The 25,616-nt window shown below is 36.4% G+C and overlaps 1 protein-coding gene across 1 annotated transcript; it reads right to left on the minus strand.

The window, feature by feature from the left end:
• Positions 1 to 20,880: 20,880 nt before the first annotated feature.
• Positions 20,881 to 24,714, minus strand: Smp_027250 (hypothetical protein). Its single transcript, XM_018797337.1, has 2 exons — positions 24,378 to 24,714; positions 20,881 to 21,259 (listed from the first exon to the last, which is right to left on the minus strand). Exons 1-2 carry the CDS (start codon positions 24,667 to 24,669, stop codon positions 21,162 to 21,164), a joined length of 390 nt encoding a protein of 129 aa, XP_018652389.1. The 5' UTR covers positions 24,670 to 24,714; the 3' UTR covers positions 20,881 to 21,161.
• Between the last annotated feature and the right edge of the window lie 902 nt (positions 24,715 to 25,616).

Consider the following 25,616-nt stretch of genomic DNA (forward strand, 5'->3'; position numbering starts at 1 on the left):
TGTTGACTGACGCTTGAAGAGTCTCAGGCTTCTAAAAAATTCTCTAGCTTTTTTATATTTCCTCCAATCAATATTTCGACGTTTTCTCATCTAAACTCAAGTTTACAGTTGTCTACATGCATTGATATGAACGAAGCTACGTTGTGTCATCTAACAGCTACCTGGTATTTATTTAGACTTAAACGAAGAGCACAGCCACTTTATCCTATATGATATTTGTCTCAGTTGTTGCAACTTATTTTGTAGATGATGTTTGTCTTCTCCTTGTATCCTTTGATCTAGCAGCATATTTACAACTGAAGAACATCTGCAACTCAAAACAGCTGTCAACCAAAACCAAGATCAGAATTTTCAATATAAATGTCAAGACAGTTCTACTATATGGGGCAGAGACGTAGAGAACTACGAAAGCCATCATCCAGAAGATACAGGTGTTTATCAACAGTTGTGTACGCAAAATACTTCGGATCCGTTGGACAGATACTATCAGCAACAACCTACTGTGGGAGAGAACAAACCAGGTTCCATCCAGTGGAGGAAGAAATCAGGAAGAAGTGCTGGAAGTGGATAGGACACACATTGAGGAAATCACCCAACTGCATCACAAGACAAACCCTCACATGGAATCCTGAAGGTCAAAGGAGAAGAGGAAGATCAAAGAACACATCACTCTGAGAAATAGAGACAGACATGAGAAGAATGAACAAGAATTGGATAGAACTAGAAAGAGAGGCCGAGGACAGAGTGGGTTAGAGAATGCTGGTGGGCGGCCTATGCTTCATTGGGAGTAACAGGCGTAAGTAAGTAAGTAAAGTAAAGTAAGTAGGTAAATATCCTTTGATCTACATAATATTATTTGTAACAATTTTGTTGAAAAATTCCAACAGCTGTTTTTCCTTTCAAGTATATGATGATGGTGATGATGATAATGTTTAGAAGAATAATAAAAGCTTCATAATCAAACTATTCAGATCAGACACTAAAAAGTCCCTTCAAAATCCAATCTTATTATTCAAGCAAAATTGTTGTTTTCACTATTTTCATGTCAGCAATTCACATGTGTATGGAATTCAATCACAATAAATTCTGTTAATTATGTTATTTCTAAATTTATTTTTATATTACTATTCCCTACCTGAAGGTGTATTATTGAAGTAGACATCATCTTAAATTCAGGTTGTTTATTTCTTCCAGAATATTGATTATATATTCGATATACTTTATGAATGTTACAGAAAAGTATTTCATACATGATTATATTTTCGTAGTTGAAATCATTAGTCAATTGAAGCTAGACCACCATGGAAATCTTGGGAGCACTGGACGGCCAACTCGTCCTATTGTGGGACCTTTCAACAGTGCGCATCCATGGTCCCGTCTCACGAGATTCGAACCCAGGACATACCGGTCTCGCGCCAGAGCACTTAACCGATAGACCATTGAACGGGCATCCGATGGTGCTTATGTCTAACTCCAATCAACCCACGAAGTTGAGCAACCGTCCACCAATTGTCTTCAGTGAGTTTCTATCTCACAACTGACCTGGTTGAATTCCACTGGTTACTGCTTCTCACTAGAACTCCAGGAAATACCTTATGGAGCCGTTGGATTTCGGCTCAGTGGTCTATCAGTCAAGTACTCTGGAGCGAGACTGGTAGGTTCTGGGTTCGAACCTCGAGAAGCGGGATCGTGGATGCACACTGCTGAGAAGTCCCACAATAGGACGAAACAGCCGTCCACTGCTTCCAGGTTTTACATGGTGGTCTAGCTTCAATTGACTAATGATCTCAACTATATAAAATTACTTAAGTCTCCCCACAAACCCCTTCTGATAAAATTTATTTATCAGAGTTTGATTACTTCAAGATTTCCAGTTATTTCAAAGTTCAACTTATTAATATATTATGAAGTTAATTTTTTCTAAAAAAAATGGAAACATCTAATTTAAAACATTAAAACAAGACTATGAATAGTTTGAGATATTCATGCTTGAAGTTATGCAATCACAACAAAATATGTTTTATGTAACTGATTACCTTTAAAAAAAGTTTATAAGCTATTATCTATCTTTGCTTATAATGCTTGTGAATTAAGGCTATGTCGAGGCAATACGCATAGTATGCACATGTGACCAATAAGAGACTGATCAATTATAGTCTTAAACATCAATGAGAAGATTCAACCAAACAATACCAAATAAATATCATTATTAGGGTGATTTTAAACTCAACGTCGTTGCGTCAGCCTAATGCATCGCTAGCGGGAATAATGGTCATATTCACGTTCATGCAGTCATTTAATTTGTCATATTATGATGTATTTTTTTAGTAAAGTACCAGATTATGCTGTAAATTTTACTCTGGTTGTAATTTTTATTTGTCACGTCCGACTGCGTTACGCCGAAACTGGTAGGTCCTGGGTTCGAATCTCGTGGAGCGAGGTCGTGGATGAGCACTGTTGAGGAGTCCCACAATAAGACGAAACAGCCGTCAACTGCTTCCAGCTTTTCCCTGGTGGTCTAACTTCAACTGACTCACGCTTTCAACTATGAAAATACTAAATCTCCACAAAACCCTTTCTGATAATAATAAGAAGAAGAACTGCTTAGTATTCTCCACAAGTTGTAAAATTTGCAGACAAATGTTGAAAACAAGAAGTAATAGAAGAGCGTCTCGTTTTATGATACAACACATTAGCTTAAAAGGTGAATGGAATAATTATGATTTTGACTAATTCATTAAATTTGGTTGTTTAGTCTATTTATTCAACGATTTCCTAATTTAGAACTTGAAAGAAATTATAGAGAGAACAGTACCCTTGTAACCCTACAAACTTAACTTCATTGATGAAGAAATATTCAAATGACCAAACGATGTAAACTCCATCGAAGTGATAAAAAACTATTCATAAATCATATTTGTTGAACTCTTGAAGAACTTCCGACTTCCATGAGATTTTCTTATGGTATTCTGTTTGTCAAATCTATGCAAGGTGATGTTCTACTGGAGAGTTTACTATGAGAAGGTAACGAGTAAAGCAAATGATTTATATTTGATAAAACAACCATTGTTGATTGATGACACGATTTCTAATGTTTATTCACAAGGATCCAATCAAAAGTCATTAAATGAGAAGACCACGTTGTCTCAATCAGAAATTCCCTAAATGACAAGTACACGTGATTGGCCATGAAATGGTTTCATTTTCTAAGGTGCTTATGCGTGTGAATCAGTTTGGATCAATAAACTTCATCCTTCACTCTCATTCTTCTCACTTAGTAGTCTGTTGAAGGCTTGAGTGTGGGAAGTTTTGTATATCAATATCAGTCTCGGATATCTAGCGTTATAACAACATTTTAAATGGTTTAAAAATCTTCACTTGGTTTACAGAGTCCAATCAATACCAAATAACTAAACAAGATGAAATTGATTGATACACAGTGATTAACGAATGTGAAGTCAGTTATGATGAAAAAGATCCAGTTGTAACATCATCTCTAATATTGAACGAAACAAGTGGAAATCAAAAACAGGTTGTTAATTCGCACACGATTACCAATACTTCTTATTGACGAATATCAATCAACATTAAGTCCAGATTCAGAACATTCTACTTATTATCTTCAATCACTTATATCAAAGTTTCACCCCTAATGTACAAAAATCAACACAGCCTTTTTCCGAGAAGTTAGTATAGGTAACGTATTTCATCTAATAAGTTAAATAGAAAACCTTTTAACCATTAGCATCAAACATCCAAAGATTAAATGTTAAAAAATAACTTACACACAAATGTACTGTAATTATTCTATCCTCTTAATGTATCTGTTTTTCATACACTTCTTATTTATATGAACTATGGGCTTAGAAGATTTATAATGATTATATTGTGTATACTGTAAGTAAATCTGTTCTCTAAATTGATGTAATCACTGATTATACATAAAATACTTCATTTAAATATCAACTCTGCCACTCAAGTTCAATCGAGACAATTTACAAATCACTTGAAGATACGACCAGTATTCTAGTTTGACAACTATTAACCAGTAACACCTTCTATATTCGAATCGTCCCCCAACCAGTTAAAATCAGAAGTCAGATGCGAAGAGGTTGGAAAGATATATTTGATGTGTTATCAATATATCGAGAAGCGGTTGCTCTAATCTGGCTAGTGAACGTAGGAGCTGTTTCCCACGCTGAGTCGTAACGTGATCTGGTGCGGATGCATGACCGAACGACTTCAGCTAAACAAGTCCACTTAAAACAATGTGGACAGCATCCAATGTCGAACACTTAAAGAGCTATTGATTTGGGGGAATTATTTACAGCTACACACTTTTCGGATAAAAATAGTATTTAACACCTAGAGACAAATTATACTTCCATTTGTGAAACTTAGGATAGTCTGGAATACTATTGTAATAGGGAAATTCACGATTAAATCAAGTTAATTCAATGGTGAATCCTTATCTTAGTGGTCTACTATAAGTTATCCAACATTGCAGTATCCGCGGTCCTACTGCCTATACTTGGAAACGGGAACCATTGTAATTTTCACAATAAGAAGTGTGAACACACAAAAGTGGTGCAAATTAAGATTTACTGATTCTCCAAAACACAACGACGTTAAATTAAATAAACTCATTTATAGATCGATTTTACACAAAATTCATAATTAGTTAAGCAGCATCGTATAGTTGAAAAGATATAGGAATTTCACACAGAATGATGCATAGCATATAATTGTCACACTGGATGGAAGTCCACAAACATATTGACCTAAAATAATGTTATACTAGAAAATAAGAAACCAATATAGTAATGACTAAAATGTTATACAGAGAGTAAAACCAATGTCAAATTGTTATAACTTGTGACTGCCTGGATGCCCTGTTAATGTATAACGTGATAATACTGCCAATTAGAGAACAGTGAATTATCGATCTGACCAATGACACATAAAACCCGTACGAGCAGTCTAGAATCTTGATCGATACTTCTTTCTGCTTGGGTTTGCCTGTTGAGTTCAGAACACAAATCTTAGCATCCATGATATAAATCATGCATTTCAAATATACTGGGTTTATATACAAACCACATCAAACCATAAAAAAAATAACGTTTGTACACGATCTAGCCAGAAGTGACTGTGAATAAGGGAGATAGTAATTGATAAACAGGGCATAACTCAAGAATGGTAAGTCGTATAATAATAGTTCATAGGTCAAAATAAAGCTCATAATAAGAGGGACATGAATATGAATAGTTCTGTTGTTTACTAATTATACGATAAAAAATATGTGTATCATATCGATCCATAAATGGATTCCAATGTTAGCATTCACTATTGTTATCGGAACTGTTATGACTTGACCTAGCCGTCGCCAATCGTTATGTCTTGATCAAGGCCGTAGCCAATTGTTAGGACTTATTCAAGGTCGCCGCTGATTTGTTATGATCTTACGAATTAAACAAGGACGTAACTTGCGTGAATTACCCGCCAATAGAAATACGAATTCTACGACCTTCACACTGTGACAACGACGTTCGACTAGTATGAGTAATCTAGCGTCCTTATTGGTCCTTAATCCGCCTAGCCCGTCCACTTGAGTCCAGAACACCAATAGCAGCCTCGGCAATATGAATCGTTTATTTCAAGCATACTTTGTTTATATAGCAGACAGACAGGCCACATCACACCATAAAATAGAAAACCATGCCAAATGAGGCTGTAAGCGTGGGAGACAATAACCAATAAACCGAGCATAACATAGGAACAGTAAATCATATAATAATAATCAATAGGTCAAAATGAGGCTTATAACAAGATAAATATAGATATACATAATCTAGTCACTGAATAGTTATACAATAAGAATATATATATATAGAATAGTCGTCCATCAATAGTCCCTGGGAGTTACCCGTACTCATGTCTTTGCCACGATATAACAGGAACACAAAACAAATGTCATCTTAGAGGATAAAATTCATGTCATTGAATGTTATACCGAGTTAGAAAAGCATGAACTTGCTTTGTTATCCCGACTTATCAAATGTAAGACACAATTTTCATACATTGAAGATTAGATATTCATAATAATTAGTTTGCAAAGTGAAGTGAATGTACTTTTACAAATCAGCTGAATAATTAGATCTATTCACTATAAGTACATAGAAAAAATAATACAACAAGAAATGCTAAATAGAGTTATCTTAAAACTAAGTCATAAGTTTTTATAGGATATAAATTTACAAAAAAAAGAACAGATATTTGATCAAACTGTTATTAACTAGTATAATAATAGTTTGGTTTCACCTGGATCCCTTTAAGGGTTACTGCCGGTCTTATCATGACCGGCAGATCGGTCGGAGAACTGTAAGACCAGATGCAGCAACTGTTTTTCTAGTTGTTCCTGAAATATATTCTTAGCTTGCTTATCATTAAGTAGAACCCTAAGAGGCTTCCTTGCAACGTCTTTCCTACGTCCAGTAAGATGCAGACAGATACTTGCTCGCACTAGAGCGTGATTTGAATCTAAGCATGTGCTCCAGAATGAGCGACAGTCATCCATAAAGCCCCTCCATCGGTGGCTGAAAGCGATGTGATCTATTTGGGTCCAACGTTGAGACGAATTCGGGAGTCGCCACTTTAAAAGATGTTTTTCCTTGTGCTTAAAGTTAGTTTTTGCAAGAAATAGGCGGTGATCTGAGCTTAGCTGCAACAGACGACCGCCATTATCTGTTCTTTGATCCACGACACCATAAGATCCACCCAGGTATCTTTCACTTAGTTTACCTACTTCAGCAATAAAGTCACCAGCCACTATTACAACATCGGAGCGCCTAGGTTTTCGGAGAAGGTTAGAAAGCTTTCAGCAAAACTCATCTTTTACATCATCTGAGCTGCAGTCAGTTGGAGAGTAGACAGAGACGAAAAAGAGGCAACGACGAGTGTACCTATCTTCTCGAGTCCTTACTGTTCCTTTTAGTCGGACAGCGCACAAACGACTGTCTACTGGGATCCAGTCCGGTTTTAACAGTCAAGTCAACTGAAATCTCAGCTAAAATCTGGGAACTTAACGTAATCCATTCTAACTGGTCTCGATCGCTGATTGACGAAAATCCTCTTGCAACAATCACAGACGAATAAGTTTAACTAAGATAGTGTCTAAAATATTAATCTCAATAATGCCTCGACATCTAACTACAGCTCGCAAAGAGCAAACCCGAGGAAGCCAAGCTGGTTTCTTATCTGTCTGTTTTGAAAGACGTACCAAAATGCACATTAACCTTGTATACGCTCTCTGATAGAACACTACTAGTCGAGTCACAGCTTATAGTGAACTGCCAACAGCACTCGTTACTTCAAGTTTTGTTCGTCAGTTTTGACCGCTTTCTACATTTTTATATAACTTTATCATAGAGATTACCCTTCCATCGTCTGGCTCTCAGGGATCTATCTCTTTCCAGGAGATCCACTCATTAACCTAGAATATACAGATGATATACTTCTATTTGGTGAACACACAGATAAAATTCAGAGCTTCCGATCATCTTACGCATCAATCCAAGCATATTCGGCATGTGGTTTTCTCCTTGCAAATGCAAAATGTTACTTAAGGGTTGGCTTGCTTCATCGCCTAATTTAACGATAGGGAGTGAAGTAGTTGGACGTGTCGACCACTTCATTTATCTTGGGAGTCTCTTCTGTATTGATGGTCTAGCATCTGAAGAAATCTCGTCACGGGTTCAGAAGGCTCGACTGGCTTCTTCCAACTTGTGTCACTTGTGACATAGGCGAGATATTCGTCTTTCAATCACAGCAAGAGTTTACTGTGTAGCAATTCGCTCCGTCCCACTTTATGGCCGTGAAACAGCCACTAAAAATATAGGATATTCGTAGGTTACTGGTATTCAGTCATAGGTGTCTTCGAAGCATTGCTCTTGTATTTTGGGACCATGGAGTAAGCAGTGTCTGGATTAGAAATAAGGTACTAGGCGAGGATGACAAACCAATTGGTGAAGTAGTCAGTTTTCGTCAACTGAGGTGATTAGGACATGTATTACGTGTGCCCAACCACCGCCTATCTCGACGGGCGATATTTTTTGGTGTACGATTGTGCTGGAAGAAGGGCAGGAGTGATGAAACCAAGACACGGCATCAGTCCATGAGGTCACAGACAAGTGAACGTAGCCATGTTAATAGGTATAAACTACTTAGTTGGGGTCCGCATGACTATCGGAACCAATGGCTGGTTCGAAATCATTTGCAATGGTGCAAGTGCATCAGTTCTTTGTCTTCATTGAAATTCCGAATTCTTGAATTCCTCATAACATTTATGGCGTTTTATTTCACCAATTTATATTTTTTTAAATCGTATTCTCGATACTGATTCTTTTCAATCATCACAAATACTTTTACTGATTCTCGTATTCAAAGATTTGGCGTGATAATTTCATCTCTCTAAGCTAATAGATTATGGCAAATTTAACAGATGTACATATGTACAAGATTCTACATTGTGAATGATTGAATTAAAGACCTTATACATTAGATACAATGTTTTAAAACATCATATACTCACTTTCACAACATAAAAGTTGATCAATTAAAACCTTTGAATGCCAACATCTATTCAGGCTACTTATTATTCATATATGCGCATGACTTCTGTATTGATTATAGATCAGTTACAATGAATAAAGGTAGTGAGTGAATGCATAAATTACATAACAATTTATTCATAATATCCAATCGATAAAAATTTCATATTCAATATAGTTGAATATAATGATCACATACACACTGCCTGTGCATTTCAGTTAGTCAGTCAGCTACAGCTTAGAACCAGACACACATATGCATCGGTTCAAGTTGCCATACGTCGTTAGCACAACAAGATGAACACCGAATTCATAGAAGTAGTTAATTTAATGGTGGTAATCTATAAAAGAAAGGTTGTATATAAGGATATGGTAGTAATATTATTAAATGTAAAATGGTATATATACGCATAACTCCGCCTGTAGCTCTTCTAGAGTTACTGCCAGTCCCAAGCCCGGGTAAAGAAGGAGGGTTGGGCATGGGGTTAGCGACCCCATCCCGTAGAAAAGCTGACTCGCTAGAAAAACGCTAACCAGAAAAAATAATTCAAACCATTTAAACTCTGCTCTGGGAGTTGAAGGAGTAATTATGACGTCTCATGATGAAAGCCGAAATTTTTCGGAAGTCACAAGACCGATGTAAGTATATATACGCATACCTTATGTCCTCATAAACGAAACTGTTTCATCGATAAAAAGAAATAGTCTTTTACAATGTTCAAGGATAGATGTTGTTATAGAGGTTATTAACTGAAATATTAATTAAATCATATTTTTCTAGTTCTCAGTGCTGATAGAACTCGATTAATCAAGTTGCAATTTGGCCACTAATCTCAGCGAATAGATAATGCATATACTACAAGTGGAAATAATCAACAGAGAACCCTGAACTCATTAGTAAGATGTAACTATAACCCTGTGAAAACTGATGATCTTTATGGAATAGACAAACATAACGGAATTTATTACTCAGTGACCAAAATGATTCTGATTGTGACACTGGTTGAAATAGGTTCATACCCAACAAAAATTATCAGATTCCTCAAGTTTGTAGATATGATTTGATGACAATTATTAACTGGCATGAACGCAAAGTCTATGACTTCCGGTCAACTACTTAAGGTCACCTGACGTAGCTATTTATGTATCTTGCTTCATCTAAGAGTCCCTTCTCACCTGAAAAGATTACATCACATAAAGACATAAATATTACCTAAGACACGTCATCAGTAGAACTCTGTTTGGGACCCTTTCAGGGTTACTGCCGGTCCCAAGCCAGGATAAACGAGGGTTTGGTATGAGGTTAAAAGAATGCCGACCAGGAAAACATTTAGCCATGTCACTAGTAAATCCATACCTTTAAAGGAGTGGAATCTACCTCTACTACAGATCCTATGAATCTGAAATCTGATGTCCAATTGGATCATATATGGACAGCTAATTTCGAAGGTTCAAATGAATTCATTGTTCCATCTCAAAACTCTCTATTAGTTCTTAAGCAGCTTAAAGTTACAAACAGAAATATGATCAAAAACAACGAATTAGCATACTTTAGTCGAAGAAGTATAGATAACTTTTCGAAACTAGATGTAAAACCATAAGATAAAGGAACTATAAAATATGACATTGAACAGTGTAGTTGAGGGTGACGATTCATGATCTCAACTATTAAAATTACTATAATATCCACAAAACCCCTTCCGATAATAATCAACATATGCTCACTAGTGCATGGCTCCAAGAGGTATTTCCTGGAGTTCTAGTGAGAAGCAGTAATCAGTGGAGTTCAACCAGGTCTGTTGTGAGATATCAACTCACTGAAGACATTGGTGGATGTGTCGCTCAATTTCGTGGATTGGTTGAAGTTAGACATTAACACCGTCGGATGCCGGCTCAGTGGTCTAGTGGTTAAGCGATCGCGCGCGAAACTGATAGGTCCTGGGTTGGAATCTCACTAGACGGGATCGCGGATGCGCACTGCTGAGGGGTCCCACAATAGGATGAAACGGCCGTCCAGTGTTTCCAGGTTTTCCATGGTGGTCTAGCTTCAAGTGATTCTTGATCTCAACTATCAAAATTAGTATATTTAATTGTCCTAAGTATAATCACATGTGGAAGAACGTTACAATTACTAATAAATATGATAAAAGTAAGTGTTTACTTGAATTGGTTGACTATGCAGTCGCTTATTTTATTATAACTATTAATAATGATATTTTCTGTTATGGAATAGGATTTTAAGAACAGGGTTCGATTTGTTAAATGAATGAAAAAAGTACTGATTGGTACATGACCAACGATGATACTACGTGACTGAATGACAACTGCCCACGATAACGATTTATTGACGTGAGCGCCAAAGTGGACTGATGATATCAGAAGACAATACAGGTCTCCAGTAGAACAAGCTTTTTCTCCCAATAAAATAACATGCTTACATGGAAAACATTGAGCACAAAAGTAAACATGATTACAAATTACTGAGTAAACTGGCAATTATAGGATATTTCAACTACAGATCATTCATTCACTCTCCAACAGAACTGATGATCAACCACTGGGATTAATCCTTACCCTCTCAAACTATCGCTTCTCGGCTCTCTGAGCTAAGATCATGTGTAGTATCTCAAACTACCCTCTTTAAATGGTTATATTTTCCGCTTACTGATGTGCATCAAACTCATAATAAGTTTAGCATCATATTTTATATCTTCTTACCATACTTATGATTTCCAGTCGCATTTCAAAGGATTTTTCTGCAATCCTACTGCAGAGATGTGAGGTGGTTAGAGGTAGTCATCAGAAAATGCTGGGTTTACTTTTCATGTTATTCGGTACTTGTCAGCAAGATCCACCTGACTTTGTGTGTAACAGACAAATCAACACTATTCCTAGATTCTAATACCAAACCCTTTATTCCTGGAACAAACAACGTGATGATACTACATTTTATACACCGATAGATCAAATAGCGTCCATTACATTTTTACGCGAAACGTACTCATTCAGATGACTGCATAGAATTTTCGAACTATAACCGATGTCATTTCGTGGTAAAGGTTCTAACGATAAGGAAACTTAAAAATCTCTTTTGGTCATTATAACGCTTGGAGTGAACGGATAATCTATATGCATTAAGACGAACTGATATCATTGTTTTCATCGATTTACATACAGATCAACTGGTAGAAGATGTGGATAGATTCATCATTTCATTTTAGAAACTCTCTGTGTACGGAAGCTGTTTTTTGATAAGCTAAGAATCAGGTAAAAACTCGTCGAACTTATTTCAAATTCATCTTCATAGTCTATACTTTAACCAATAACTTCTTTTTTTATTAAGAGAATTAAATATATGTGAAATTGAGATAATTTAATGAGAAGACAAACTATGTGTAATATTGATTAGTGTAAACCATTTCGACTAATCTGACCATCATATATTCAAGATGTTTATTCATGTGAAATAAAATAAAGGTCACCTAGACAAAATGAAAGATATAAATGATGCTTTCATCATGAGTGAAATATATAATTAGACAATTTAAAATATATTACACTAATCAATATCAAAACATAATTTAGATAAACTTTGTTATTTCATTGTTTTACGACTAGTGCAGCAGCAGCAGTTAGTCTCAATATAAACAAAGGGAAAAGTAAGAGTCTCCGATACAATACAACATGCAACAATCGAATGACACTTGACGGAGAAGCTTTGGAAGATGTGGAAACCTTTACATATCGGGGCAGCATCATTGATAAACACGATGGATCTGATGCAGATGTGAGGGCGAGGATCGGCAGCATGCCGATGATGTTCGTATCCCTTTTATTATAAGCTTCATTTTGACCTGTAGATTATTATTGTACGATTTACCATTATTGAGTTATCTCGAGTCTACTGATTACTGTTCCCTCTATTCACAGCTACATTTGGCTAAATCTTGTACAAATGTTATTTCCTATTTTATGGTACGATGTGGTCGGTTTGTTTGGTATATAAACCCAGTTTATTTGAGAATAATGATTCATAATGCAGAGGCTGTTATTGGTGTTCTGGACTTAACCGGCTGGGCTAGGCAGAAAGCAGGACTGATAAGTACTCAAAACTGCTCATACGATTTTTTGTGTATCATTGGTCTGATCGATAAATTCGCTACTCTCTGATTGGCGGTCATATCACTCACATATATCAACTGGGACACACACCCAATCGATATCACAACTGGGCACGCACACACGCAGGCAATCGATATAACAATAATTTTGATCAATATAACAAAATCAATAACTTTATTGATCAAAATTTTTTTTATCTCCGATCAAAAGAATCCATTTATATTTTCGGTGATATATATTGTTATATACTAGGGAAAAGTAAGTACTGATAACTTACGGGACCTCTTATTAGACTATTATTCTATTTATATTCCTATGGTATAACTATTCAGTAACTGGATTATCCATGCCTATATTCATCTTATTACTAGCTTCATTTTGACCTATTGATTATTATTATATGATTTATTGTTCCTAAATTATACTCGGTTTATTGAGTACTGTCTCCCACGCTTCCAGCCACGTTTGGCTTGATTTTGTACAAATATTATTTTCTATTTTATGGTGTGGTCTACCTGTTTGGTATATAGACAAAGTATGTTTGAAATAAACGATTCGCATTACAGCAGCTGCTATTGGTGTTTTGGGCTCAAGTGGACGGGTTAGGCGGATAAGGACCAATAAGGACGCTAGATTACTCATATTAATCGAACGTCATTGTCACAGTGTGAAGGTCGTAGAAGGCGTATTCTATTGGTGGATAATTTACGCAGATTACGTCCTTGTTGAATTCGTAAGGTCATAACAAATCAGCGACGACCTTGATCAAGTCATAACAATTGGCTACAGCCTAGGTCAAATACATAACAAATTGGCGACGGGGATTCTGGCAAAAGAAATACAACAGTCGATGACGTCATTTGGAATTAAGTAATCCATAATAATTACCGGTGTTCTTTTTTTGGATTTATTATTATTATTATTCGCATTAAAAAGATATGTCAATTTCTCCAGAACAGCTACAGTTAATATTGCAGCAGCAGCAGCAGCAACAAATGTTAGCTTGTCAACAACAACTCCTGGAAGCACTTTTGGGGAAAATGTCTATTCAACAAGATATTCCAGAACATAAAAGCATAGAGTCATATCTTAATCCAATTCCAGAATTTATTTTCGATGCAGACAGCGGTCACACTTTTGAAGCATGGTTTGGCAGAATTGAAGATATTTTCCGAGTAGAATTTGCTGCTATGGAGGACGCAAAGAAAGTCCGGTTGCTCTTACAGAAGCTTGGTCCTAATGAGCATCAGAAGTATAAAAACCATATCCTGCCTAAACATCCACGAGAGATTAGTTTCGATGAAACTGTTAACATTTTAAATAAAATGTTCTGTGAACAGATGTCTCTATTTCGTATCCGGTATAATTGTTTACAACTGACTAGAGAAGCTGATGAGGATTATACTACGTATGCCGGAAGAGTAAATTTACAAGCGGAACGATTTAAATTAAATGTGTTAACCAGTGATCAATTTAAATGCTTATTATTTATTTCTGGTCTGAATTCTCCCAGCGATGCTGATGTTCGCATGAAGTTATTATCTCGTATGGAACATGACGAAGAAGTGACGCTACAAACTGTTACTGGTGAGTGTCAACGATTAATAAACTTGAAACAGGATTCGGCCATGTTAGAAACCAAAAGTGCTGCACCAGCTAATCATTCTGTTCATGCTATTAAGACAGGCCAACGACAAAAGAGTGCCAAAAGCTATAAACACCACACGAAAATTCCTAAACCTTCGACGAAATGTTGGTATTGTGGCGCATGGCACTTTTCAAGATTTTGCAGATTTAGAAATCATAGATGCACGGTGTGCAATAAACTTGGTCATAAAGAATCAGTTTGCCGGACTAGAGAAAATTTGAGATCAAAGCCGACGAAGCGTCCTCACCAGTTTCAAAACAAATATATTAACAGTATATATTCTACACGGGCTCTAAGTATGGCAGATAAAAGAAGGTATGTGGAATTAGTGGTCAATGGTGTTCATGTCCGATTACAATTGGATACAGCGTCAGATATCACATTGATCTCTAAACGAACATGGAATTTAATTGGTTGTCCACAAGTATTACCTACTGAGCGTACTGCACGAAATGCATCCGGAGATATTTTAAAGCTTGTTGGAATTATAAAATGCTCTGTTAAATTTCGAGATAACTACTTCACAGGGAATTGCTATTTAACGAACAGGCATGACTTAGACCTTATTGGAATAGATTGGATAGATAAACTAAACCTATGGGACGTACCATTGAGTGAAATATGCATGATGAAGTGCACAAATAGTCCCAGAGATCTACCCATGGTTCATGTAACTAAGAAAGCCATAACGATAGAGGACCTCTTGCAGAAACACAAGAAGTTGTTCCAGAATAAATTGGGATGCTGTACCATTGGAAAGGCAAAGTTATATTTACGACAGGATGTCAAACCTGTTTTTTGTCCAAAACGCCAAGTCCCGTATGCAGCCACCGATAAAGTTGACAAGGAATTAGATCGATTAGAGAAACTGGGTGTTATACAACCGGTTAATTATTCAGCATGGGCAGCACCAATAGTAGTAGTGCAGAAAGCAAACGGAACTATTCGCTTGTGTGCAGACTTTTCAACAGGATTAAACGATTCTTTACAAAATCACTCATATCCACTTCCCTTGCCAGAAGATTTATTTATTAAACTAAACGGTGGACGTTACTTTTCCAAACTTCATCTATCTGAAGCTTACTAACAAGTAGAAGTTGACGAAGATTCGAGGGAGTTATTAACCATTAATACCCACCGTGGACTTTACCAGTTTAGCCGATTACCCTTTGGCGTAAAACCAGCTCCAGCAATTTTCCAACAGATTATGGATACCATGTTGTCCAACCTTGAAGGTGTAGCAGTTTATTTGGACGATATTATAGTTGTTGCCTCTTCTGCTCACGAACTAATGAGTCGGTTAGACGTAGTGCTCCATAGAATATCGCAAGCCAGTTTTCAATTACAAAAAGAAAAGTGTCAATTTATGCTGGATTCTGTTAAATACCTTGGATATATATTTGATAAAGATGGTCGCCGGCCAGATCCAGATAATATAAATGCCATCAAAAATATGCCCACACCAACTGATGTTACAACTCTCCGTTCATTCTTGGGGATGATTGGATATGATAGTATGTTCGTACCCCAGATGTATAAATTGAGACACCCGTTAAATCAACTTTTGATGGCTAATGCAACATGGCACTGGACAAAAGAATGCCAACATTCTTTCGACGAAATAAAAAGGATTTTATCTTCTAAACTATTGCTGACTCATTACAATCCTAAGCTTGAAATAATTGTAGCTGCTGATGCTTCCAACTATGGAATTGGGGCTGTTATCAGTCATCGTTTTCCTGATGGTAAAGAGAAACCAATTGCTCATGTATCCCGAACACTTAACCCAGCTGAACGAAAATATAGTCAGATTGAAAAAGAAGGACTAGCTATAGTTTTTGCAGTAAAGAAATTCCATAAAATGATTTATGGACGTCGATTTACTCTTCTAACAGATCACAAGCCGCTTTTATCTATATTTGGGTCGAATTCAGGTATTCCTGCATATACAGCTAATCGATTACAACGCTGGGCTATTACACTACTTGCTTATGATTTCCGAATTCTATATAAATCAACTGAAAAGTTTGGACAAGCTGATGTTTTATCTCGATTAATTGCGAATCAGAAGCAGGAAAGCGAAGATTCTATTATTGCAACGATATCATTGGAAGAAGATATCCACCAAATACTACAAGTTGCTATAAAAGCAACACCATTATCCGCTGAAGATATTAGACGCTACACTCAAGAAGACGGCGAGCTGAAACGGATTATAAGTTACCTTGAACATGGTTGGCCTGCTCATATAGACAACAAAAACATTGAACAGTATGCTCACCGACGAAATTCCTTATCGCTCGTGGACGGGTGCCTAATGTTTGGAAATCGAGTTATTGTACCCACAAGCCTACGCCGGAAGGTGATGTTAGAACTGCACGCTGCACACCCGGGGGTAGCGCGGATGAAAGCACTTGCACGCGGTTATGTATATTGGCCGAATATTGATGCGCAGATTGAAGAATATGTTGCGAAATGTTCCGCATGTGCAAAAGCCATGAAAGCCCCTCGCAAGACCGAAATGCAGAGTTGGGGAACACCGTCAAATCCGTGGTCAAGTGTTCATGTAGGTTTTGCTGGTCCTATGAACGGTAAACAGTTCTTGATAATCGTTGATGCTTTCTCTAAGTATCCGGAAGTCCACTATATGAAATCTGTCTCAACACAAGCTACTGTGAAGAAACTGAGGCAAGTATTCAGTTGTTTTGGGTGTCCAGATATATTGGTGTCAGATAATGGACCACAGTTTACCTCTGCTGAATTTTCGAGGTTCTGCATTGCCAATGCCATTAGGCATATTAAGACACCCCCATACCATCCACAGTCTAACGGTTTAGTCGAAAGGTTTGTGGACACTTTTAAAAGAGCATTGCTTAAAGCCGAAGGGGAAGGAGAAATAGAAGATATAATTCAACGATTTTTACTAAGCTACCGCGCAACCCCCAACCCAGCAACAAATAACCAAGAAAGCCCGGCAGAAGTAATTTTTGGGAGAAAGATTAGAATACCTATGGAACAAATGAAGCCAAAACCTGAAATCAGTCTCCGCAAGAATAAACGAATGGAACGGCAGTTCAACAAAAGGCATGGTGCCTTACCCAGAAGGTTTAATGTGGGACAAGCAGTAATGGCAAGAGATTTCCAGGGAGTAAAGCCAACCTGGAAATTTGGCATCATAGTCCGAAGAAAAGGGAAAGTTATTTATGAAGTGAAAGTTGGACAAAAGATATGGGTACGACATGCAAACCAGATACAGCCGACCAGACAGGAGTGGGAGATAGGAAGTGATAGAAAGCATGATATACCATTAAATATATTAACCGAGTCGGATAAAGAAATTAAAAAGGACCTGAATAAAAAGAAGACGTGTACAACACTCCCAAGGCGGTCGCAGCGCATCAGGCGGAAACCTAATCGCATAAAAATAAATCCCAAGGATCGTTATTATCCATGATGCTTCGAAAAAAAGGGGAGGTGTTATATACTAGGGAAAAAGTAAGTACTGATAACTTACGGGACCTCTTATTAGACTATTATTCTATTTATATTCCTATGGTATAACTATTCAGTAACTGGATTATCCATGCCTATATTCATCTTATTACTAGCTTCATTTTGACCTATTGATTATTATTATATGATTTATTGTTCCTAAATTATACTCGGTTTATTGAGTACTGTCTCCCACGCTTCCAGCCACGTTTGGCTTGATTTTGTACAAATATTATTTTCTATTTTATGGTGTGGTCTGCCTGTTTGGTATATAGACAAAGTATGTTTGAAATAAACGATTCGCATTACAGCAGCTGCTATTGGTGTTTTGGGCTCAAGTGGACGGGTTAGGCGGATAAGGACCAATAAGGACGCTAGATTACTCATATTAATCGAACGTCATTGTCACAGTGTGAAGGTCGTAGAAGGCGTATTCTATTGGTGGATAATTTACGCGGATTACGTCCTTGTTGAATTCGTAAGGTCATAACTTATATATATATAAGCAATTCCTTTAATAAAGTCTTAGTATACTATTATTATTATTATTATTGTAAAGAAAAATGGATTTACATACAAGTAATTAAGAGGTATGTCATACTTTTTTTTCTAGAAAATTTGTAGTTTCTAGGTATGGAAAAACAAACATTGAATGTACTTTTAATGGACTAAAAATAAATGGTTATTATATTTATTATATAAAAAGGTACTATTGAATGATGATTTCATGGGGTAAAACAAAAAAATAATTGATTTTATCAGGATGATTCTATTCTATACAGTATTATTTATGAAAGGAATAATTAAAGAAGAAAGTGACAAGTTTATAGTATATAATAAATAATTTAATATTGTAATTTATGCAGTTAGTTGGTGATAAAAAGAAAATAACAAGTAACTGGGGGGAAAAATCCGACTCACACGTCCTCGTCGTGCCTCCTGGATGATGGGACTGTTTCCATGATCTAACGTGGGCGGTTAATCGTGGGTGGTTGAGATCGGCCTAATCAACCACTATACAAACGATTACGAATGCTACTAGGAGTCATGGCATAACTATTGAGGGTTCAAAAGAGAGGTAAAATAAATAAGTTTGCCCAAATAAAAACAAAAAGACAAAAAAAAAGGGTTGTGAGAGTTATGTAATGGTTCTGAGTAAGCAATGCAGAAACAACTATCCCATCCCGGTAGTTGTGCTGTGCTTCGATGTAGCACTCTTCTCCAGAAGGGCCTACTAGGCTTCACCATTCTATATGGTTGGAAGGGGGTAACAAGTAACTAATCAATTAGAAGTACTTGATAATTATTTAGTAAGAAGCAATTTTTAAAGAATCCTAAACTAATGGAAGGCAAGAATAAGGTTAGATGAATAATCTACAAGGTCTTGATATTACAATCGATTATGTATTAATCACTACTTAATGAAGTTTCCTCTGGAAAATAAGTTCCGATGTTAACCATTGATTCGGTCTTTTGGTGGTTTTAAGTTAATAATTCACTTTCTGAAAGTTATTACCACTTGGTCACACTGTTCACATTAATTCAGGCGATCGACCACAATCGTAATATAGCCCCCCCACCCCGACAAAGAAACATTAGTCGAGTTCATCTAAACTTACTGGCAATGCGGGTTTGTCAGGAGTTCAGTGGCTTCAAAAAAATGTTCATCAAAATCGTACGCTACATAATAAGAAAGTGATTTTTTTTTTCGTTGTCACATCTATCAGTACTTCATCTTCTGCTTGAAACTCGTTTATTTACTTGAAGTACGTAGACGACCTTGTTCCGTTCAGTTATGGTGGATTTAGAAATGCCTCAGACGAGAATGCAAGTTTCAGGATTGGTGCTTACTACCAAATGCTTAGTGTTACCTTAGGCCTGGTTCGCATCAACTTATATTTCAACCACAGGAAGTGAGGTAGTTTAGTACATTACCACAACTAGCCTTGAAAGTCTCATCAGACCTTGCTGATTTGAAGGGATGACCAAACGTTCTCTCAAACACATGAGGCTAACTCTGCGCCTCTGGCAGTTTACGCCACATGTAAACCTGGCAGCATGCTTGTGCGTCCATGAAAAGAGTGAGACACTGCTCAGCAATTTCGGTTAAGACAAGGGGTTTTTTAGGGTATAAAATGTATTATAGTTTTTTTTTAAATTTTGATCATAGATACCTTTGAAGCGTTGATTACGCATGGCGAACCTATTACGTGACTATTGCTGAATTTAGATGAAGGGGTGTGGTGTATACTACTTACGTTGACAGACATAAATGGTATATAACACCAATCAGAAGCGGAAAACCTAGCAGTAGGTTGAGACGGAAGAAAGAGGAAACAGAGGGTAATTATTATGGCAATGAAGGAACGATAAAGTCTGAGACAATTGATGGAGGATCCGCAAATGAAGTACTGAACGTATGGTCCTCATATTTGATAAAAGTACTCTATAATTTTGTATTAAAATACAATCGGCTGTCCCCCACTTGTGTTTACGTTCACAACGGGAGCACTAGGAATATTTGGTCAATCTATGATGTAGACTTTGATAAACGGTGATTAAAATTAAGGTGAATGAACAGGTAACGCTTATCACGACACCTACTTTACCATAGTGACTGATATTTATCCGAATCCTTTTTTATCCTGTTTATTTCCATTCTCCATTGTGGTGCAAAGTCCGGTAGTTTGGGTTTAAGTCATTCAAGCAGCTTTGATAAAGTTTGGTTTCGTGTATTAAGCTACTTACAATTTGTTAGTAATGGATTTTGTGAACAATGAATTTGCTTTCGTTGACACGAAACCCTTTTGCATAGGAGACAAGTTTTTGTATCAGTCGGTTGACATAATAAGTGCTAACAAACTTAATTAAATATCTGCTTGTTTCAGGTGTAAACGCAAGTCTCAAACTTCGTATACTTTGAGATGGTGGAGAAGATTTGTAACTCAGGTGGGTGATTTTGATGTAGCTCAGAGAACAAACTTAGTATACTGTTTGGGAAATAACATATTTACATTGAATAATTCGTTAGTAATTTAAAATGGACATTTAAAAAACTTGAAAAGTTCAAAAAATTTCCAAAAATTGATCACTTTTCACAAGAGATAACATTTACATGTCTATTAGTGTAAATAATACACATTTTTTTGACTGAATAACTCCAAGAGTTGGTCACAAAGTGTATTCATCACAAGTTCATTCAAAAACTATTACAATTGAATAAAGAAATCAAGGAAAATATAAATAAGAAAAAATACGGGGTAAGCGATAAGCACTTTTTAAATTCTTTATTAGGAATCCTTTTCCGGGATAAATGATGATTTATATTGTTGCTTAAGTTTTTCTGTGTTGGCATAATCCAAACTGTTTACAGGGTTGGACGAGGAATCTGTTTAAGTTAGAAAGGCGGAAAAAGAAAAGTGACATACAAAGTGATGATGTAAGTAAATGTGATTGATTTGGTGATGGAAAACTAGTAAATGGATTAAAAAAAACTTAGATATTAGGATACTGATTTGTAGAGATTGTTAGATTCGAAGTGAGTTCCCAATATAAAGTAGAGAAGACGTGATCAGATCTGAAATAAAGGTCGGATTTCTTATTTTTAATAGGACGAACACTAAGCGATTTATGCGCGTATATGATTCATTTGCTATATACTTTGCTATATACCAAACTTCAACACAACTCAGATCAAGAACACGTGATTCGTCTAACTAGTACGTGCATTGTTCAACAATCAACAACCGACAATATACTGATAATAAGGGGTAGGAAAATATATATTCTATATCTAATACTTACCAGACTATCTACAATTCTGTCTAAGTAAACAACCTATCACAATTTCTCCCACCCATACAACAGGTTGATTTTAACGATACGAAAAACGAAGAATATGTCATCAGTGATGGTATCAGACAGTGAATACACAATCTGGTCAATTGAATGAAGTTGAGAATGTTAATTACTGGATATCTACATAATGATTTACGGGTATCGTGTTCGCTTCCAGAGTTTGTGAGTTTCCACTACTGAAAAGTAATACACTGCTTAGTTGTCAATGCTTCTACGCCTGATGCCGGTCAGTGATGAAAATTAATTCTAGGCATAATATGATTGTTTGTTTTTAGTTAGCTTCATGAAATGTTCCCACTTAAACAAGCACTGAAAACCACAAATTCCTAAGAAGTTGTTTAGTCCAAGAAACATGACTGTGGCTTGGAAAACCTGTTTTCGACCCTTGGTGGGTTTGTGGACACTCATTGATGAGGATTTTGACATTAAAACGAAATATCTGTCATGTTTCCTGGTTTTTAATAACTGTCTAGTCTAAGTTAATTCATTATGTAAACTACAAACCAAACAATCTCCACAAATCTACTGTGTTAGCAATGAACACTTTTAACCAGTATGATGGTAAAAACTTAAATGAAGTTTGTTCATAATGTAGACCTCCCCCAGTTTCGAAGTGACAGAGAAACGTCGTAAAGCTCAAGAGAATTGACTATTTCCGTAAACTCCCGTGGATCACAGTATAGTTTGCGCTACCATATCAAAGTAGAAATAGACCAATACATCCAGGAAATCATTAAGAATATTTAATTCAAAAGAATGACATTGACAAATCTGGATGTACAGACATCGAGATTTTGATATATAAAATTTACTGTATATCTGGTATGAAATGTAGTTACTCAGCTCTGCCTGTAGCTTGAAAGAGAAGCCACATGGGTTAAAACACATTTCTAATACATAGGTTTGGATGGTTTCACTGCACAGCGTATACTTTAACGATTGGTAGATCCTATTGGTGGTTAGCAAATTAAAAACAACCTTGTTGCTGTTTGATTTGGAGTCATAAAAATATTATATCATAAATCTTGGCATCATCATCCCAACAATTAGTATATAAAGAAAAAAGTGTGCTTAAAGCTTCGAACTCGATCAGTGATAAGGTTTAGACGAGATTCTCGCAACTGCTAAGTTGCTATAGAAAGTCAGTTTTAGTTTAAACTACTTCAGTAACGTTTGTGTCCACTATGTCAGATGAGATAAATGTGAATTTCTTAGGAGTTCAAAACTAGGTGCTAGAAACACTTTGGTGGAGTATCAAGGCTGATTGCCTCTAACTGTATAGAGCAGAAAGGACAGTAGCATGCGGAAATCTAGATAAAAACGAGAAGCGCAGGCTAGTTCAGAAGGTTTTGTACTTAAATCTGAGTCATGTACAAGATGTAACCTTCACTATTTAGCCAATCAATCGGACATTGTGATCGCGTGATTAAATAAGTCACAGCTTATATTAGTCTTTCCGCATTAGTGTTATATGATGGTTCAAGTTCACTTTGAGTGTTAGTGATACCACAAGATCCGTTTAGAAAAATCCACTGAACCATGAATCGATGTTAAAACAGTATCTTCGGAATCAGACTTTTTAACAGTTTCGGCAGTAAAACAACTCTCACAAAATTAGTGTGGCTGAAAGACTATTATATAAGCATGTGCCTGATAAGTCTGTTTAGGTACACGACATAGAAGGGATCAAAAGTACTAGATAGATAGGCTGGCATTCTGATGATGGCTATAAAAACGTACTTGTAAACATTCACTTGACGTGCAAGAGTATAATGCCAAAAGTTAGAGCTAGAGTAAAGCCAAAGTATGATGTCGAACAAACCGAGATCAGAGAAATGCTTTCAAGGTCATTGAGCACGTACCAAACCAGGGCGTTATTCATCGATAATTGATAATTCTAGTGTGGAATATATCGACAAATATCTATATGATGTTGGATCAAGCTCAATTGCAATGAAGTAATGGAAATAATCTGAACAGATATAAGTCAAAGGCAGATGGAGTGATGACTCGTTGAGATTTTTGTTGCATTATAGAATTAGGATTACGTTTCAGGGTTAGATTAAGGGTATAAAAAATCCAACCACAGTCACAAGCCTAAAATCTAACTTTTAGGGACTTATAGCTGACTCAAAAAAGTTCAATACATTCTTAGTTAATCCTTTCTTCTACTATAAACCAGTCAGATGAATTGTTTCCTGATTGACGGTAAGAGGTAAATGTCTCTCGCGACCACTTTATAAAAAGCTTAAACTCGGGACGAAGCTTTAGATTTCTCATAACTAGTTAAGACTAGTGCTAAAGGAAAACAGTTTTTCAAAAATATCTAGACATCCTCAATTGGTAAGAATAAGAAGTCAAGTGACCTACCAAGAATGTTATCTTTCTATAAAAATTTGGAAGGCCTGATTTGGCAACTAGCACTTCAGTACTCATTCAAAACCAGTAGATTTGGTTGTGTTCAAAACACACATTTTGGGTTGAGCATTAACATGTAATCATGAGCCTATTGGTAGAATTCATTTTTTAAAGTGCAATCAAAAAAGGTGCAAGACAACCACAAAACAAAGACCTAAATGAATAACAACATATAATTTGATCGAACGATTAGTGCTGAAAAGAGAACATCTACGAGTCAGTTGACTCACTTGCATGGCATCCTAAACCATGGTGACGATTTGGTTGCATACTCTTTTCCAAACCCTGAAGGTACTGATTTTCTAGCTCCTTATTGATTATGGATGTATCTTTATTTTGACCGTGCACGCTATCGATATTTTCTCCGATTACAAGTTTTCCTTTATGGTCACGTACAGGATTTCCACCCATTAATTTTAAGAACTTTTTGTTTCGGTCTTTAGAACCCAAGTCAGCGTGTTCCCAGTCATTTGGAGATTTTACATTTGCTAGTTTAAAGTCATCATTCTCACAATTTTCCATATTACGGATAGTCTAAAAACACCATGAAGAGTGCATCGACCCTACTTAGACCTTGATTACATGTTGCCGCTGTCCAATATCCAATATTCAGATCTCAGATTTGTATAGAAAGAACAGAAGATTTAAGGTCTTCTTCTAGTAAGCTTCTATGGTTGTCTCGTCTCCTGAATGAGTCAACTGAAGGCTGAAAACACCAGTGCTTCAGGTAACAGGTCCTGTTGTGCTATGCAAACCTACATCACTTATTCTAGCTTCAGGAGAAACTAATTTATTCGTTCTTCTTGAGCCACATTTTGACCTTGTTAGTTATTCACTTGTCAACCTTGACTTTTTATACCAGCGTATGTGTGTGTTTTTTATACTACTCATCATGTCTGTAACTTATTTTGACTTAACTATAAATAACGATTCACGGTTGGTTAAATCGAGTTAGCTTACATGCCCTCTACCGCGAAACATTTCATTTCGTTCCATTGATCATCTGTTTAGATCAATGATTGTGCAAAATACACGTGTTCAAAAATCCACTCGCACATTTGACTTATTTGATTCCGTTATTCACCAACGCGATTGAAGTAGATGATTTTGTACAACAATTGGCGACACGAATTTCTGCAGCAATCTTTCAGTAACAATCATTCATACGATCCGATTGGAGTCAGACCTCCTGCTGCTAAAGTGGTGAGCTCGCCGATGACGAACCTAACGCAGCAAAATACATCGATGAATATCCTTCATATTCTTGTGCTAACGAGGTATGGCAACTTGGACCGATGCATATATGTACCTGGTCCAACGTTGTAGCTGACTGACTGACTGCTCAATCGATAAGCAACGCAGATTTTGGCTGGCTTCGAAGTAAAAGCACCCCGCAAATGTCGTTATCGTATATTTTATTATTCTTCCTAGTATTTCATCTACGACGCTGTGAGGCCGACAGGTCTGTA

This window comes from Schistosoma mansoni, chromosome 4 (assembly GCF_000237925.1).
Source record: "Schistosoma mansoni strain Puerto Rico chromosome 4, complete genome".
Classification (NCBI taxonomy): domain Eukaryota; kingdom Metazoa; phylum Platyhelminthes; class Trematoda; order Strigeidida; family Schistosomatidae; genus Schistosoma; species Schistosoma mansoni.